This window comes from Onychostoma macrolepis, chromosome 09 (assembly GCF_012432095.1).
Source record: "Onychostoma macrolepis isolate SWU-2019 chromosome 09, ASM1243209v1, whole genome shotgun sequence".
Taxonomy (NCBI): Eukaryota; Metazoa; Chordata; class Actinopteri; order Cypriniformes; family Cyprinidae; genus Onychostoma; species Onychostoma macrolepis.
Genome location: NC_081163.1, coordinates 28117021 through 28135902, shown reverse-complemented (window position 1 = coordinate 28135902; position 18882 = coordinate 28117021). Strand labels below are relative to the sequence as shown.

The window sequence follows — 18882 nt, the reverse complement described above, 5'->3', positions numbered from 1 at the left end:
TAGTAAAGCAACAGAAAATGTATATGTATATGTATATTGTATCAATACAATTAACATGAAGTTAAGAGTCTGAAAACATTATATTCAATTTGCATTTAAGTACACTATTTTAAAATAAAGTATTTCCATAATAAGTACTCTATATTAAAAGTATGCTAAAGTGTACTTCTTTTTCACCACTGACCTCTGTGGTTTGAGAGAGAGAATGGGGTTGATCTTTACCTGATCATTGTCCTCCAGCTGTGAAACATCTCTCCCACAGGCCTGTGCAATCCTCTTTCCTGCCACTAGGTTTCCGACTATCATAGAAGCAGGACCCACCTCTGAAACAACAGAGACAACAGGTCATATGATGTGCAAAATATGCATAAAATGAAAAACAACCACCCAACACTCACACAGGACTCACCTGTACCCGGCTGCTTCTGCCTAGGTTTGGGCAGGTTGGTCACGCAGGTATGAGGGCACATGAGGACGTTGCAGGGGTGCAGGGCTCCCTCCAGGAAGCGCTGTTTGGTCTCTGAGATGTGGATGCCGCCCAAAGGAGCTTTGGGTAGTGTGTTAGCGGGCACCAGAGCCAGGCAGTACACTCCCACCTGATGGATGCTGTCAATAGCCTGAGAGTGAGAAAGAAAGTGGTCAAGAAAATATGTATGTGTGTGTGTATGTAACATATGTAAAACATGTAACAGTGTTTTTTTGGGGGGTACAAGTAAACACTTCGGACACACCAAATTGTAATTGTAAAAATGCATATAGTTTGCTGTTAGGGTTAGGTTTAAAATATTATTTTTAACTAGCTGAATAAAAAAACAAAACAAAAAAACAATAGAAGTCTATGCAGTGTCCTCCTTTAGAAAGCTAAGTAAATGTGTGTGTGTGTGTGTGTGTGTGTGTGTGTGTGTTCACCTGCAGCACACGACTCATCCACTGGAAGCTGTCCTCCTCCGAGGCATCTGGTCTCTGTTCTGCCACCACAACAATGCGTTCATCATGCAGCACCGATACAGAGAAAACCGCAATTCTGACAGAGAACAGAGATGCAGCCTTCAGTCTGAGCAGAGATTCATACTCATCTCAAGTCAACAGTAAATTGAGTTACCTTCCTCTGTACACAAACTTCATGGGCTCCACGGCCAGTGCTGTGGCCACCACATCATCTGCGTTATGTCTCCGTCCACTCACCAACATCAGTCCATCCATCTTTCCCACCACAAACACCAGATTATCCTGTAATACAAGAAACAAACCCAATCCAAAAAAGATGAACTCCACGTGTTGATTTAAAAGACACTTAAAAGTTATCCTGCTTCAAAAGGAATGGTTCGTTTTAAGACATCTGAACCCACCGGCCCGATGAAGCCAAGGAGAGATGTGCGTGTGAATGGTCTGTCACTGATGGGAGCTCCTGATGACGTGACTGGAATGGTCTGAAAGCAAAACAACAAAAACATTTTAGTCGAGTTTACAATGCTGTCAAGTACTTATTTTACTTACCTTTTTTAGGTAAGCTTCACAAAGTTTTTAACAGGATGATAACACGTAACTCAAAGCTTTTTTACTTGTGAACTTTTAACTTTTTTTTAAAACAAATTGTTCTCATTGACTATTGTTGTTGCTTTTTTCTATATCTAAAGTTATGCCACAGTCAGACAAAATAATATAACTGATCTACCCACCTTTTTCTTCAACGTGGAAGTAAGCCTATGGGTGAGACTTCCGGTTCATTAGCCGTTATAGATAAATAACGAGAAGAATAACAACGTGCAGTACACTGTAAAACTGTTTGCACTACAAACCAGTGTGTTCATAATTAAGATAATACATTAAAATAATATCGTAAGACACACAAATTTTCAATATCAAGCAGCAAAACAAACTGTTTTGTACAGCTAAAAATAGCTGGATGCGGATAAGACCGGAAGCTAGACCCATAGAATTTACAAATGGCCACGCCCATTTTTACGGCAAGAAAAAGGTGGATATTGTTGTAGGAAAAATGCTCATGTCTTTCTAGAGTCACTTAGTTGAATTATAGGCTCAGAAAGTTCAGTAAAGTATAATAACAAGAATTGCAGTTGTGAATTAATGTTTTTAATGAGTGAATTATTCAATGACTCACTCGAAAAGATACAAAATACACCAACTGGTATATGTCACCAGCAGAATGGCCCACTGAATGAATCAAAGTGAATCTTTGACAGAAATATTTAATTTTCAAAATTGCTACCACTATGGCTGCACATTTAATTTAATATAGAACCAAAATCGAATATTGATTGAACATTTTAAGGCCAACACTAAATTTAAAAAAATCATTGGACCTTTTGTTTACCTCAAAGACATTCTTGGTCATGCCTGGCAGACCATAGTAGGAGATTCCTGTACTGCTGGAGCTCACACAGATTTCTCCAACCTCATCCATTCGACACAGGTATGGAGTGCCCTCTATCCGGATCACACACACCAGCGCTGCACACACACACACACACACACACACACACAGATGCATAGACAATATATTAGTCCCCAAGAGAAATTAAAATTCAGAATAATAGAATGTTAATGTACATAAAGTGCCAGAAGGTAAAGCATTTCTTCATCACACTATTCATCCAATCAAAACCGTTTTTCAGTCTATAGCTCAACCAGTGATAGTGAAGCAGGTCTCACCTCCAGGCATGACCTGTCCTACATCCTGGACAGTGAGCACAGAGAGCTTCTCCTCTGTGTCTACTCGAATCACCCCATAACTCAGCCCGCTCATGGACAGCACTGCCTTACCCGGAGGAGGAACACCCATCTCTGGAGGCCTGAACACATACAAGCACTGTCATTCAACATGGATTTGGGCTCTGGAATGATACTGCCATATGCAAAGTCAAATACAAAATGCCATTGTCATTTCTGAGATGATAACTGAAATGCATTAGATAATAAGGTGAAATAAAATAGTAAGCAGTGTAGTAAGTATACTGGGCAGAATGCATGTACTAAAACAGTAGTGCTTTTACAGTAGTATAGTAGTTTACAATATTACTGCTGTAATGCCATCAGTGTACCTGCGGATGGCAACAGTCATGGCCTCAGAGGAACTTGCACATGGGCAGATCACCTCTGGCCGCAGCCCACGGGCCTGAAAGACGTTGAGGAAGGCATCGCAGGACGAAATAGACCCTGCATTTCAATATACACAACATACACAATGCTTCAATGACAGTTCAGGATGTGTTCCATTCGATTTGGAATTATGCTTGTTCTCAGATAGTTCTGATTAAGTGTTTACTCACATGGGTTTGCTCCATCAGCAACGATGAGCATGCGAAGAGAACTAAGACTGATGTCTCTCTGATCCCGCTGGGCTAAAAGTGACCAGTGCATATCCCTGGATTTCACCACTGCTACACGCGCTGTTTGAAAACCACAGGACATATAAACATGCAAACAGTCACACAGCATTTAATCAGTGTAGTAACAGCTATGATGTGAAACAGGTGTTTACTGTCTATTAAAAGACCAACTATTAACCTTAAAATGACATGTCAGAGTGCAAAATCTGCACAATAATCTGTCTTGTTAAATATTTTACTCTTTTGAAAGGTTTCTCTTAAAATTAACATTTGCTCACAATGCTCTATATGTTTGCAGAACATATAACATTTCTGAACAATTTTAATCCAGCAGACAGTATTTTATAAATATGTTTTGACTGTAAAAAGATCACAAACTCCTCTTTCTGTAGTTACATCATTTAACCTATAGGTGGCAAAAGTGTATCTTTTTTTAAATTTTTTTTATAAATATTATGAATGGAATCTTCATAATACATATAATCTGAAGAAATGTGGAGTATACAGTACTCAGATTTATAAAATATACAGTACAGCAGATTTAAAAAATATATTTTTTAAAGAAGTCTCTTATGCTCACCAATACTGCATTTGTTTAATCAAAAATACAGTAAAAACAGTAATATTGTGAATTATTATTACAATAAAAAAAAACTGTTTTTTATTTTAATATATTTTAAAATAAAATGTATTCTTCTGATGGCAAAGCATCATTACTCCAGGCTTCACTTTCACATGATCCTTCAGAAATCATTCTAATGTGCTGATTTGCTGCTAAAGAAACATTTCTTATTAATATCAATGTTTAAAACAGATGTGCTGCTTAATATTTTTGTGGAAACTGTGGTACATTTTTTCACGATTCTACAGTATTTATTTAAAATACAAATCTTGATGACAAATTACGGCAAAATGCATTAATTTCAAACCAACTGCAAATTCTTTATTTAACAGGTTTCCACTTCAACTCACTTAACCTCCATTTTTCTTAAGAATCAAAAAATAAGTTTGGAATCAACTCTTGGAATTGAGTCCATAAAGAGCCTCTAATCTGAAGAAAAATACAGTTAATTGCACTGCAAAATAGCAATTTTAAATAAACAGCAACTACATCTGATCTACATCTCAGTTCATTTAGTTTATCCACATATAAGTGGCCATATTTCTGTGGTAAAAGATCATGACACACAGGCGGTCTGGCTTTAGGCAGTACACTCACCTTTATAGGTGTGGACTTTCTGTATCCAGGAGAGAGGGTTGACCTTCATCAGCGAGTATGGGATGCTGATCACGTGCATTCGGTTCATCACACTCTGAACACACATCACCATGACAGCAGTTGCCAAGGACACAGGTTAAGAAAGCAAAAGACAGCTGGATGAGTGCAAGGTGATCTAACTCCTTATTCATGTGCGAGTGTATGTGAACGTATCAAACCAGATATCAACCACAAGTGTGTCTGACTTACCGTGAGGACCCCGTGCCACAGACCAGCATCTCGTTTGAAGTCCAAAACATTTGTTATGATTTCACCTATACAAGTGAGTAAAATCACATTAAATATTTTGTGGTGTATAATGCAAAAAGCATTTGCGATAAATGGTGTGATGTATGTGACAGCAGCAAGTAAAACATCATGAATCATTTCAAAACTTTTGAATTCTTAGTTATCTCTTTGACAACAATAACATTTACAATCAAATCCAGTTTTAAAGGTGTATACAGAGGCAGAAGAAGAGGGTAACAGTGTCTTTACTGCAGGAGCTGCTGTGTGTGGAGTGTTAAGGGTTTGTGAGCAGTTATTTAGAGACTGGAAGTAGGACACTCTAGACCTGCAGTGGCCGGTCTCAGATGAGCCTGTGTGTGATGCATGTAAGTCGCACACACTCACCCTCTGTGTAGCCGCAGGCCTGTGTGAGCGCATGACAGTGAGCCAGCATAGCAGAGTGAGACACCGTGATGCCCATAGTGCTGCCCTCCTTACTGGTCTTATACTGTGTACAGAAAGAGAAACTTACAGTTAGAGAGATGGATAGATAAGTGAACGGATGGACATATGGACTGATGGACGGACGGACAAACAGCCAGGCAAACAGATAGGTAGATGGATGGATGACAGACAGACAGATAGATGGACAGATGGATTGAGGAATGGATAGACAGATGGATGGATGGACAGATGAACAGAGATAGATAGATAGATAGACAGACAGACAAACAGACAGATGGATGGATCCACCTATCATTGGTCATTATCTCAAAATAAGCATTATCCCTTATGTTAGTGTGGTCCTGACCTCTATGTATGCGATCTCATTGCTAGCATCTCTTATTGGAGGATGCCAGTCTTTAGGAGGCTTTACAACATGCTTTCCATCAGTAACGAACCACAGCAGTCGTGGCCAGCCTGGAAAAACATACACACGCTTTATACCCGAGGCGAAGAAACAGCACCATTAAATAAAGATGAAGTAACTGGCTTGTTACTACGGATCACCCACCCTTAAAAGTGACAACTTCTCCAGTTTGTGCTTTGGGCAGACCCTTCTGACAGGCATCAGTGGTCAGTGCCAGAGTGACCCCACAGCTGCCCAACAGAAACCCCACCTGTTGACTGCCTGCATCCTGATGAGAGGAGACACAGACAGTCATCAATACAACACCGATCTGCAGTCCACTCACTCCCTCTCCGTCTTTCATCAGACGGTCTTCAAAAACACAGTCACAATAACACAGCACTAAGGCATCGTGTGTGTTATTGTGTCCTTCATTTTAAAGGATTAGCCGTCCCCATCAGGAACATCAGCTCTATTAATCAAACCGAACACACTTCAAAGCAGCACAGAGACAGCTAATGATACCTTTAGATAGAAGACATTCAGGTCATTTACAGAAGAGAAAAACTCAAGGACTGAGTGACTGGTTATTCATACATGCTCACATACTCACAATACCAATGCATACTGACATCTTTAAGAAAACAGCACTCATGTTTTGACTACCAGTGTATTATTTATGGTCATACCATACAGTAGGAAATTAAAAGCTTTTTTTCAAGGATAATGCTGTGATGTGAGGAGATCAGGGTGTCACATACAGTCTTTTCCTGTAGGGGGCTCTATTGTGATTGAAATCTATGATAGTGTTGTCTGTGTGCTGGTGTAATGCTGACTAATACCTTTCTAGTAAGTGGCACCTCTATGGGCACAGGCACCAGCTCCGCCAGGAGGCATCCATAAAATGCCACCATAAACATCACAGGATCATTGTTGGGGAACACAAGTGCAACCTGTGGAGATACACAATAGATTTATTTACACCTCTTGCATTTATGTTGTTTACTGCTACTGTTGGTGTATTACTTATTTTATTCTGGGCCTGTTTCACTTGGTATTAACGTTGTCCATCACTGGATATGTCAAGTTGTGTCCGAAATGGTTTATTGGAATTTTCTTTCTCCTTTATAATACAAAATAACTTAGAATTGTGCATAAGTATACAAATTGGGACATACTAACATCTTAGCCTATTAGTTTGTTTGATTATCTAGAACATGATATAATGGTAACATGCTATGTCCTTGATCAGTCATTGAGAATGAAGATTCTGCAGGGGAATGGGATCTTGCATAACAGCATGGACAGTTAATGCAAGGTGTAAATGGATGTGAATCTACATGATAAGGACACTCACTCTGTCTCCAGGCCGCAGTAGTGGTTCATTCCTGGTACTCAGTTTGTTCAGCAGCGTATAGGCAAGTTTCTGACTCCGCGTCCATAACTTCCCTACGGAAACATATTTACAAAAACACACATTCAAACCTGCACTGTCTGTTTTCACTTACAGTATGAATGAGAGTTAATTCACCATTTCAAATGAGTACACTAGCAATCAGAGGCAGACAGTAATGAAGTATTTTTACGCTGCTTTAAAAGTACTTTTCAAGTGTCTGTACTTTATCAGTGTTTTTCTTTAGAAAACTTTACTTCACAACATTCCAAAGCATAATATTGTACTTTTTACTGCACTACGTTTCATATTAAATATCATTTAATACTTAATTACATTAGAAATCAATTACTTTCTTACTTTTACTCAAGCAAAAGTAATTCAAAGATTTAATTGAGTACAAGAAAGGACTACATTTTTAATGTTCTTAAGTATTAAAGGTAAAACAAACAACTTTTATTTATGAAATGTAGTGCAGTAAAAAGTATGACATTATGCATTGTTCATTCATTCATTACTTGAGTTAAGCAAAAATACTTCACTACTGTCCACCTCTGCTAGCAATATACACAAACAAGCCAAATATATAAGATACCCCCTATGATAAACAGTGTTGGCAGGGTTACTTTGGAAATGTAATAGGTTACAGATTACAAGTTAGCCTATTTAAAATGTAATAAGTAATGTAACTATTTCAATTACTTCCTTAAAGTAATGTAACTGATTACATTTGATTACTCTTTGATTACTTTTCTAAAATTCTAATGAATGTTTTCAACTGTTAATCATGTTGAAACATTTAAAGCAGGCAGGGTTAACCTTACAGTAGGATTCAACACTGATTACTGTCAGGCTTCTCAAAATCCTTCATCACTTGAATTAAGATTATAAAAAATTTATTTTAAAGCACAGCCATCACAAAATCAGACTTTAGCACCTCTTTTTACTGTGAGATCTCACTGAGGTTACAGATTTAAAATCACAACAATATATAGTTCAATAGCTACAGTATGATACTGTTTTTGAAATCAAATCTTTGCATAGCTATGACAGGAAACACTGGCATCTAACAATGCTTTAGAAAAACAATTAATCTTAAAAAACAAGGCATATACATAAAACCAATACAATCCTGTGTCCTAAATTCCTGAAACATTGGTGTATCAATCAAATCTGTGTAAAAATATTCAGATGTAACCCCCTTTGTAATGGTTAACATTTTCATAAGTAATTAATTTAATTACACATTTTTCTCAGTAACTGTAACAGATTACAGTTACATAAATTTTGTAATTCCGTTACATGTAACTAGTTACTCCCCAACACTGATGATAAATAAGTACATGTAATTTTGAACAAGACATGAATAACAAATGCACTACAAAGTAGTGAAGTTTAAGAAACAGGAGCAGAAAAAAAAAAAAAAACAACATGTAAATTGTTGCATTTAATCCAATGGGAAGTTCCACTGTACCATATGTTAGTGTGTAGACAGGTTTGCCGGCGTTGTCCAGTGCGGTGAGGCAGGGGCTCTTGGGTTGTGTGGTGCCCCAGCGCTGTAAAGAGGCCAGTAATGATGGAGGCCAGTTAGTGACCACCCCCAGCGGCTCCCCATTCAGGGGTCTCATCTCACCCCCCTCAGGCTTCGGCTGGTTTGGATCTGGATGCTGGACTGTAGATGACAGGAAAAAATGTCAGAGACAGACGTGTAGATCTGCTGCTGCGGTGTGTGTTTTTTAATACAAAATTGAAGTATTATATACAACAAAGCTTACATTCACCAACATAGCTCTAATACTTTAACCTATGTGGTTTGCTTTATGAAAATATACATTATGCAGCTTATTATACAGATTATAAATAAACATATACTTACCGATAGTAAGACATTTAGTCAGTGTAATTAAAAATCAATTATTTTCCAACTATGAAATTTAGTATTGTATTGTGTGCTTATTGGCTTATTGAAATCACTACCAAGTTGAGTCTCCTGCCTATATAGAGTGTTCAAAATCAGTCATTTATATGGTTTCATGATAGATGCTGCCTTACACTGTAAGCAGCTCACTGGGTTTTGGAGCAGAGTTTACGTGAGAGTGATTTTAAATGTCACTAAGCATCTCAGGGTGACTTATGCATCCCGAGGATGAAATGTGACACGGCTTTAAATAGATTTGATTGATTTTGTGTGTCTGGAACAGAAAAAGAAAGAAAAGCAGAGAGAAAGAGAGAGTGCAAGAGACGGAATATAAAGTGAAGATGCTGCTGCTAAGAGAATACGAAAGAGTATTTCTCAGCATATTTTTAAGAAACGTAAGAAATGACTGACTAGACAAAGAGAGAAAAAGGAAAGAGATAAATTCAGAGGGTTTCTCAAACATTTTAATAACTTTAATAACCTGCAAATTTGTGGATCACTGTCACTGGACAGTCTATATAACAACAATAATAAAATAACAGTTTATCTCCATAATGCAGGAACACAGAAAAGGCTGAATAATTTGAGTATGGCATACGATGAAACAAATTCCATATATAATATAAACAAAGGTACATGATAAAACATCCCATTCATTTTCTGAGAAATTGACTTGAGCAATAATGTTTAAACCTTTCAACAATTTAACTGCTGAATAAAATCCTGACTTGAGATTGACCAAATCAGAGAAGTCACTGTATGTAATATATGTAACAAATAAAGAACCTTGAACAAGTGTTTCTTTCTGTTATTTTTTATTGCACTACCATTCAAAGTTGAGGGTTGGCAAAAATATTTTTATGTTTTTGAAAGAAGTGTGTCCTTCTTACCAAGGCTGCAACTGAAATTACAGTAAAAACAGTAATATTGTGAAAATATTATTATGATTTAAAATGAATATATATATATATATATATATATATATATATATACACACACACACACACACACACACACAGTATATGATGCACAGCTGAATTTTCAGTAGCCATTACTCCAGTCTTCAGTGCCATATGATCCTTAAGAAAATATTCTAATATGCTGATTTACGTAGATCAGTAAGTAGGAGAATCGAGGAGGTGTGACTTAACCTGTTGTTGCTAAAGAAGAAACCATAAAGCATTTCCAGATGCATTCAACCCTTCACAGTGACACGCGACACATCAGGTAGAAATAACTTATATTCTTAATATGGCTGCCTTATTCAAATATGTTGTTTTGTGTTATTTTCCTGTCTCCTGGGTCAGTAGCTTCTTCTAAAAAGCAGTTTTGGACTAAATAGGAAAAGGTTATGACTACGGATATTCAATCTAAGTGTAAATGCCAATTCACATTTTTGTTTTCATAGATCCTTTTGTGAGATGAAAGTAAATATATATGGTGATGGAGGGCTTGAGCGTGAGACATGGATCAGGTTTTAAGTTCCTCCAGGATACTAAAACAATTTTTTACATTCTCTGAAGGAAATGTGATTGGTGTTTGTCCTCGCTATCATGATGTGGTGTTTTCGTTACAAAAGAGCACATCTCTACAATATTTTATTCTTAGCATCTTAGCCGAGGTCCCTACTTTAATGTCAGAATATGCAATTTTTTGCCAACTTTATTGTCCGCCAAGTGAAAAAGCTATGTCTAATCACAAGTAATAGTACAGCTCTGAAAATTGAAAATTGAAAATTTCATGATCATAAAATCCTATAGCAGATAAAGGGTGCGTTCTACTTTGCCTTGTTATGCCCTTCCCTTGCTAACATCCCTCCGTTTTGTTTACTTGAATACACATCATTGCTTATGTTGCACGAGTGCCCACTACTGGCAGAACCATTGCAATGGGTTTAACTGAAACGTTCTAAGCCCTTGATCGCTTGTAATCTGCTATGGCGCTGAGATATTTACATTTTTCCTTTGCGAATTTGTTTGATGCAGCATCTAAATGCCTATAGGAATGCTTGGGCTCTTGGAGAAAATAAAATGACACAAATGGATAAAATATCAATAAAATAAATGGTGTATGTCACAGTCATGTTGCATTGTGGTATATGGAGCTGCCTGAAGTATACATTTAAAAAGACTCAGGTCGAGGGTTTGTCCATGCAAACTTCCTTTGCCCAACACTTTACTTGATCAAAATGGCGGTGGAAATTCCTCAAGGTAAAGTGAGTTTGTATCTAAAAGTGAAGTGGAACACTTAGACTGGTGGAGCTGGGGGAGGTAGAGGATTTCAGCGGAACACACTGCAGGACCAGCTTACATTGAACACTAAACCAGACTATTTAAATGTTGAGCAAGTAAGCTCATTAGCTGAGCGGAGACTAAACAGCATTTAGTAAATTATGTGAATGCTAGCAGAGTTTCATGGCTAAATTAGATATTTCTAGATGTATGAACCTACCATCCAAAAGTTCCTCGAAATCATCAACAAAGAACTCTCGTAAAGGGGGTCTCTTTGGCCTTTTCAGAGTGTTTAGGAGCTGCTGAATCTTAGAGGACACTCGACTGTTGACTGGAACGCCTTTAGACAGAGATAGTGTCAGGAGAAGATAGGACATAGAGAGAGAGAGAAAAGATGGAGAGGATGAGATAAAAAAGCAGGGAAAGGTCACTGTGAAAGGATGGTGCGGACAGTTTCACACAACAGCCTGTCAGTCAATGTAAGGCTGTATGCCCATGGGGTTGGTTAAGATGGTACTGAGCGTGCTCAGTAGAGACACCTGACCCAGAGCATCAAAGACTCCTTGACTCTGATTGAGGCAGCTGGACTCGTGCTGCCTAGCAACAAGCCGCTACCCAGCCACCCATCTCATCAACCATTCATGAGCTTTCTTCTGAAAGAGTCCATCTGATCATGCTCTATATGCTTTACAGAGGGCTTTAGGATTACTATATTTTAAATAGATTAAAACTCCATTCAAATGAAGCACAGCGACAAAAGATGCAATGAATAAGTTAATACGTTAAACAATATCACAGTATCACATGAGCACCAGTTACAAACATGTCTGAGCAATTCCCCATGCATAAAATATTTTTACATGAAATGAAGAAAAAAGCATCAAAACACTGATGGAGATTTAGATTAAGTAATAACAAAAATAATCCAATTAAAATTGAGGGCCAAAAGCCAAATAATGTATTAACATTTTTAAAAGACATTTGTACAAAGAAATAATGATATGATTATTATTATTATTATTACAGTGATGTCTTGGTGTTACTGTCTTTAGTTTTACCAATGGGGATGTAAACGGATGCCTTGTTCATTACAGTTCATTTCTTGTCCAAATTACATTTACTGTGCCTGATTGAAATGTTGATCGCTGATTGGATGTATATTTTCAGCAAATTTCTATTGCCGTATAAACTGTTCTTTCATAAATATCCTACATAATTATGAATTTAGCAAACTGAATTTCAAATAACATTCAAATTGAATCCAGAATTGTAGCCAGAGCAAATATTTACACCTCTGGTTACCACTTGTCACAGAAACACACTCTAAAAAAAATGGAGCTATATAGCACTAAAAGTGGTTCTTGGTTCGTAATCATAGGGGAACCACTTTTGGTGCTATACAGCACCTTTGTCAAATGGTGCTATGTAGAACCATAAGAGGTGCCATATTGCATTGTATTTCTTCAACAAAAATGGTGCTAAACAGCACCAACAGTGGTTCTTTGGCTCGTAAAGAACCTTTAAAGGGGCTTAACAAGTTCTTTGTACGGCAGTGGTGCTATATAGCACCTTAATCACCCCAAAGAACGACTAAAGAACCGCTGAAGAACCATACAGGAGCTTAACAGGTTCTGTATATGGTAGCGGTGCTATATAGCCCCTCAGTCATGCCAAAGAACCGGTGAAGAACCACTAAAGCACCAAGATGTGGTGCTATGCAGCACCAAAAGTGGTTCCCCTATGATTACGAGCCAAATAACCACTTTCAGTGCTATATAGCACCATTTTTTTAGAGTGCACCACAAAATCACCCATGTGTAATGAAGAAAAAAAAAATAAAGCTCTGTAATTTATAGAGTAATAATTATGTTACATTACCAAAAATAAAACGTTTTGAGGAACATTTATCAAGTGGTTTATAACAATTAAAAAAGAATCACCCATCAAATGTTTCTATTGAGGTAAACAGGCTTTCAGATAGTTAGGAGAGAACAGAAACAAACATCAAGACACAACGATCATCTTCACATGATGAATCTATCCTTTCATTTCTCTGTTAAATGTCCGTCTGTCAATTCCACAGAGAGATGGCTGTGTAATGTAAATATGCATGACTGAGATGCTCTCTGACATTCCATTGTCATGAGACACCTGAGCCTCAGCCGCTGTCTGTCTGCCCCTCATCTCTGTCTGCATCTCATACGCACTCACAGACCATGCTCGAGTACCCAGAATTCACTGCAGGACCTGAGGAAGCCAATTACTGTAACAGCTCCACGAACACACATCCTTCTTGCTATTTAGTTGAATTATAAATCCTCTCATGTGAGGATAACTACAACATAACTACTGTTATCCTGCCTCATAAATGTCCATAATGTCCATAAATGTCCATAAGCCTTATTGCACATAATAATCACACACTAACACTACCATGATACTGTAGCTAATGTGCAACACTTTTCAACCAAGCTTGTATTTGCTAACAAAAATGACCAAAAATTTGAACATGGTGCCATTATAAAACCATGTTTTGTTTAACATCTACTATTGTAGCACTACGGTATTCTTTGCAGTACCATGGAAGTACCAATGTGCTGTAAGGTTATCAATCTGTAGGCCTGCAACGATATTCAGTATCAAAGTACAATGGTATTACAATGCTATTTTATGGCCATAATGATTTAAATTTAACTAAATGTTTTACTAAATGTATCTTTTGTAGAATGCATATCATATAAAAAAGTAACAAAAATCACGGTGCATAGCATAACCTAGCCTAATTGTTAAAAACAAGGACCATTTGTCTAATTATCTATTCACACATTTACTTAAATACAAACTTTCCCTTGTGAAAAAGAAGTGCACTTAACTGTAGAGTATGTTCCATTTCAGTCCAAATTATATAAAAAACAACAACTGTACTTGCAAATAATATAAGATAATGAAAACAATTAACTTAAGTGTACTTAAGTGTAATGTACGTTTCTTAACACCCTTAATAATGGTTTTAAAGTACATTTAAATCTGTTTTATCTTCTGTCGTGCTTTAAAGTACACTTATTTTGATGTGTTGACTAACATACTAAAACACATGTAAAGTACTTGAACTGTAGTGTGTTCAGTATTAAATATTACATTCAAGGTTAATATAATTTTAAATTTTAACTTCATCATTACAAAATGTGTAATTATGAATATATTTAAATACATGACTACAAGTTACAATAGAAATAACATTTAAGTATTTTAAGTGTACAATAAAAGCTTGTCAGATGTACTTAAGCTATACTTAAGTGCATTTAATATAAATTTATTACATTTTTAATTAAGCATTCGAAAATATTACATTAATTTCACTTTCAAGGGTTAGTTCACCCAAAAATAAAAATTAGCCTGTGTTTTACTCACCCTCAAGGCATCCTAGGTGTACATGACTTTCTTCTTTCAGACAAATCCAATCAGAGTTGTATGAAAAATTGTCCTGGCACTTCTAAGCTCTATCATTGCAGTGGGTGGGTGTTTCTTTTCAACAGTCCAAAACACGTCAAATAAAGCACGCGCATCCATAATAAAATGTGCCTCACATTGCTCTGGGGCATGAATAAAAGCCTCATGTAGCGAATCCATGCATTTTTGTAAGAAAAATATCCATATTTCAAACGTAATAAACACTTTTCTCTCACTACATCTAACTGTCATGCACAGAAGCCGTTCCGGCGGATGACGTAGGACTTCAGCGTTGCGTGATTAGGGACGAACGCGGAGAGAGAACAAAACAAAATGCTTTTCATGAATTAGAAGGACAAACCGAGGATTTGTAAAGAAAAAAGTCGGAGGATTTCGAAATAAACCAAGAGGAGACTGGTTTTCCTTTGCTAAAGTAAGGAAACTTTGCTCCTGTAAACAAACTCGTTAGGCACGCGCGACGCATACGTCCTACGTCATCTACCAGAACGGCTTCCGCGTACGACAGTCATCAGAAGTGAGAGAAAAGTGTATATTATATTTGAAATATGGATATTTTTCTTACAAAAATGCATGGATTCGCTACAGGAGGGTTTTATTCATGCCCCAGAGCCATGTGAGGCACATTTTATTATGGATGCATGTGCTTTATTTGATGTCTTGTGGACACCCACCCACTGCAATGATAACGCTTGGAAGAGCCAGGACAATTTTTAATATGACTCAGATTGGATTTGTCTGAAAGAAGAAAGTCGTACACATCTAGGATGCCTCGAGTGTGAATAAAACACAGACTAATTTTCATTTTTGGGTGAACTAACCCTTTAAGTATGTTCTTTCCGTAATAAGTACTCTTTAAAAGTATGCAAAAATGTACTTTCTCTTTCACAAAAGATCAACACAAACACATCTAAAACATTCTTAGTCCCAGATATTTCTAGACAATTGTGTTGTATTGTCTCAATGCAAAATCTATAAATAAATGTTGCGAAAAGACCTTGAAAGAGTATTAAAACAACATTAAAAAGACAAAGAGACACATTAGGAGGAAATACTTTTCTTATGATAGTAATTTCCAAATGTGACAAAGTGGACAAGTTAAGCAGACAGTGTTTAACACAGAGGTCACAGCTGAGACACAGATGCACAGAGACATCAGGAGGAGGGGCAGATTGAAATAAACGTGTATAAATACCATCCGTGTCCTCCCCATCTCCCCTGTCAGTGCCTGAAGAAGAGAAAACGTGAATAAACATGCACGTTCATGACAGCATGCTGCTTCTACAGAGCTGAGGTGACTCAAATTGAGCATGACAGACATTATCTGCCTGTATGGGGGCTAATTATTTTTGTTTTGTTGTGCTTCACCATAACTAAACATTCATCCAAGAACCAATACACAGCAAAGAAAGCAGGTTAATCATGAACCTAATGTATAGTTGTGATGTTCAGGTCTATGTTTTAAAGGGACAGTACACCTAAAAAATGAAAACTGATGAGTCATCATCTATACCCTAATGTCACTCAAAAAGTTTATTTTTTTAAAAAAGTTTAAAAAATATATATTTTATTTTTCTCTTAGTAGAACATAAAAGGACAAACAGTGAAAGTGTGACAAAAAAGCACAATAAGTTCATACATCTCACAAAGCATATTTTGAGCATTATAAAGGCAAGTGATAGCTTCATGTGAGAAAAAAGTTACCTTTCATCTCAATTCACAACTGACCCTTCCCAAAGACCTGCACAACCCCCACCACCAAGCCATGCCACTCTCACACTACACATCATGTTCTCACACAGTGAAAAATATACATCGTGGACCAAAGAAGAAATTGACAACACGCCAACACACAAGACAGAGTAGGTTACTTTAGGTATGAAACAAAGACTCAGGTTTTAAATTTTGTCATTTTTTAAGAAATTCAAACAATAAATACCGTTTTGTGGCTCTTTAATGTGTCGTGAGAGATTGCTGTAGTGTCTAAGTTCAGGTGGCACATGAACCAATCATCTTTTCATAGTTAAAGCACAAAATTAACATGAATGAACATCAGAAGGTATTTTATTTCAATCGCGGAAAGACGTCAATACACACCATTTTAAAGTTAAAGTCCTCCGAAGTTAATCTACTCTCCTGTCTGATTTGTTTGTCAGACAAAAATGGCGGATTTGCCATTATGATAGGTCAGATCATAACTGTCAATCAAACTCCCTGCGAAGGGTCAGTTATGCTTCCACGCATTTAATCCTGGCGTGCTCACAATACATACAAGAACTGCTAATCAGTTTTGCTAATCAGCTTAAAGCAAAGTTCACGACACTGTAGAAGAAAAAGAAATAGCAAAGAAACTTTTTTTGTATTATTGTGAATGTGTGGAAGAGTAAATTTTACAGTGACATGCGGGTGAATAAATGATGACAGAATTATCCTTTTTTAGTTAACTATTCCTACAAAAAAGAGCATGCTGATGACACGATACTGTCTGGCTTGAACAAGCAGAAACATACAAAAAACAGGCAAAAAATATCCCACTCTTTTTTTCAATAGATAAGAACTGTAAAAAAAAAAAAAAAAAGATCCAGAATGTTGGATAAGTCAACTTTATATTTATGTGTGCTAAGGATTTTTAGCTTCGAGTCTCAATCGCTAAACACAAATCAGACAGTTTGAACTTCTGGATGCAGTAGTGTTGAGAGTTCTGTGGAGAGATGACATGATATTCCCTCTTTCTTACAGGAAAGAGACGTGTGAGAAAGGAAGATGCTCTGCTGTCATGGTGACAGCAGGCTGGAGCTTTAGGGGACTCACCATCGGCGGTCTCCATGACGCTGGTGTGTGTGTATCCGCGTGGAAGCCCTCGCACTGATGCCACCTGCGGACGCTCCGCATGCACCGAGCGCTCCGACAGGCCTGTCACATCCGGGGGTGCACTGTGGTTGTCTGTCATGAGGTGCCAAAGGTCAAAGGTGAGTGGAGGTCAAAGTATAATAATGCATGGTGGACTGGTCTGTGATCAAACCCATGAGAAATGATCAACTTTATCATATGTTTAAGAAGCTGCACAGGTTTTGCCTGCCATAAAATCTCATTGGTCCAAAATTCAACTCCAATTAATTATTTAATAAAATATCAAATATGTTCTGATTGCTTTACATTGCGCAATGTCTAGTTAAGACAGTTTGCAATACTTCCTCTTCCTAATTCCATGTGATGATTACTGTCCGTCTTATTCTAAACGTCCAACAGAAGAGCTTTATAGTCTTTTATATACAACTGATTTCCACACTATTAACCAACAAGCAGCTGTTTGGCATTTAATCTTCCCACTTACAGCTGGGTTTGTCTGGCAGGCTGCTTTAGAACAGTGGACCCACAGAGCGGCTCTGACACTGTGTGAAATCTGAGGTTATTTACAGTGAGTGCACAGGGCCAGCTCGATGGGCAGAAAAGGCAGAAAAAGAGGGTGAAAGAAAGAGGAGGAGACGAGAGAAAATGAGAGACATGGGGAATGCAAATGTTTATAAGCAGAACTCTATAAAGATCAGAGAAGCTGAGTAAAGTGAATGTGTTCTGCAGTTATAGTGTCACTCACTCTCATGCCATTCAAAACTTATATAAAATAAGAGTTTTTATTCTGTTCCAGTTTATACATTGAAAGCAAACAGCAATGAGGGGCTGTCAAGATCAAAACCGAGCAAAAAAAGCACCATAAAAGTCAATTTATTGAAGTATAAACGTAGTTATGTGGACTACTTTAATGATACTTTCATGGTGCTTTTTGTCATATTTAGAGCTTGATCTCCATTTACTTTTATTGTATTGAACATAGCAGCAGGAACATTCTTCAAAACATCTCTTTTTTTGTTTCACTATAAAACAAACATCATCATTGGAATGATATGAGGGTGAGTACTGCATGAGATATTCCTTTAACAGGATTCATTAACAGCGAAGGCTGCCAAAAAATTATTGTCAAACTAACAAGGCCAATGCTGGCTTTATCTGCACAGATTGGCTTCAGGACCTTAAAGATATGCCAGTACAGCGAAAAAAAAAAAAAAAAAAGTTAAAAGCCAACCATGCACCATGCAAGCATGCAGCCAGGACATTAAGAACCTTGATTTTATCATCGCCGTGAGCAGCAGAGCAGTAAAGTTCTCCCTGTGCTATAAACATTAGCAGT

The 18882-nt window shown here is 37.3% G+C and overlaps 1 protein-coding gene across 8 annotated transcripts in view; it reads right to left on the bottom strand.

Annotated features, from left to right (window-relative positions):
- The window catches only part of dip2a (disco-interacting protein 2 homolog A), a 120333-nt gene that overhangs the window by 8663 nt on the left and 92788 nt on the right, over window positions 1–18882 (bottom strand). For 5 of the 8 annotated variants that reach the window (XM_058786078.1, XM_058786080.1, XM_058786082.1 and 2 more), the window contains 20 exons: window positions 17508–17639; window positions 15892–15924; window positions 11449–11568; window positions 8554–8751; window positions 7044–7135; window positions 6529–6639; window positions 5852–5975; window positions 5648–5757; window positions 5242–5344; window positions 4819–4883; window positions 4570–4663; window positions 3291–3410; window positions 3063–3177; window positions 2674–2813; window positions 2336–2472; window positions 1350–1430; window positions 1103–1230; window positions 910–1024; window positions 410–617; window positions 223–323 (listed from right to left, as the gene is read on the bottom strand). In XM_058786078.1, the coding sequence (XP_058642061.1) occupies window positions 223–323; window positions 410–617; window positions 910–1024; window positions 1103–1230; window positions 1350–1430; window positions 2336–2472; window positions 2674–2813; window positions 3063–3177; window positions 3291–3410; window positions 4570–4663; window positions 4819–4883; window positions 5242–5344; window positions 5648–5757; window positions 5852–5975; window positions 6529–6639; window positions 7044–7135; window positions 8554–8751; window positions 11449–11568; window positions 15892–15924; window positions 17508–17639 (2327 nt within the window). Of the gene's footprint in view, window positions 1–222; window positions 324–409; window positions 618–909; window positions 1025–1098; window positions 1231–1349; window positions 1431–2335; window positions 2473–2673; window positions 2814–3062; window positions 3178–3290; window positions 3411–4569; window positions 4664–4818; window positions 4884–5241; window positions 5345–5647; window positions 5758–5851; window positions 5976–6528; window positions 6640–7043; window positions 7136–8553; window positions 8752–11448; window positions 11569–15891; window positions 15925–17507; window positions 17640–18882 lie in introns of those variants that run through there. The other 3 variants (XM_058786079.1, XM_058786081.1, XM_058786085.1) reach the window with 3 other exon arrangements.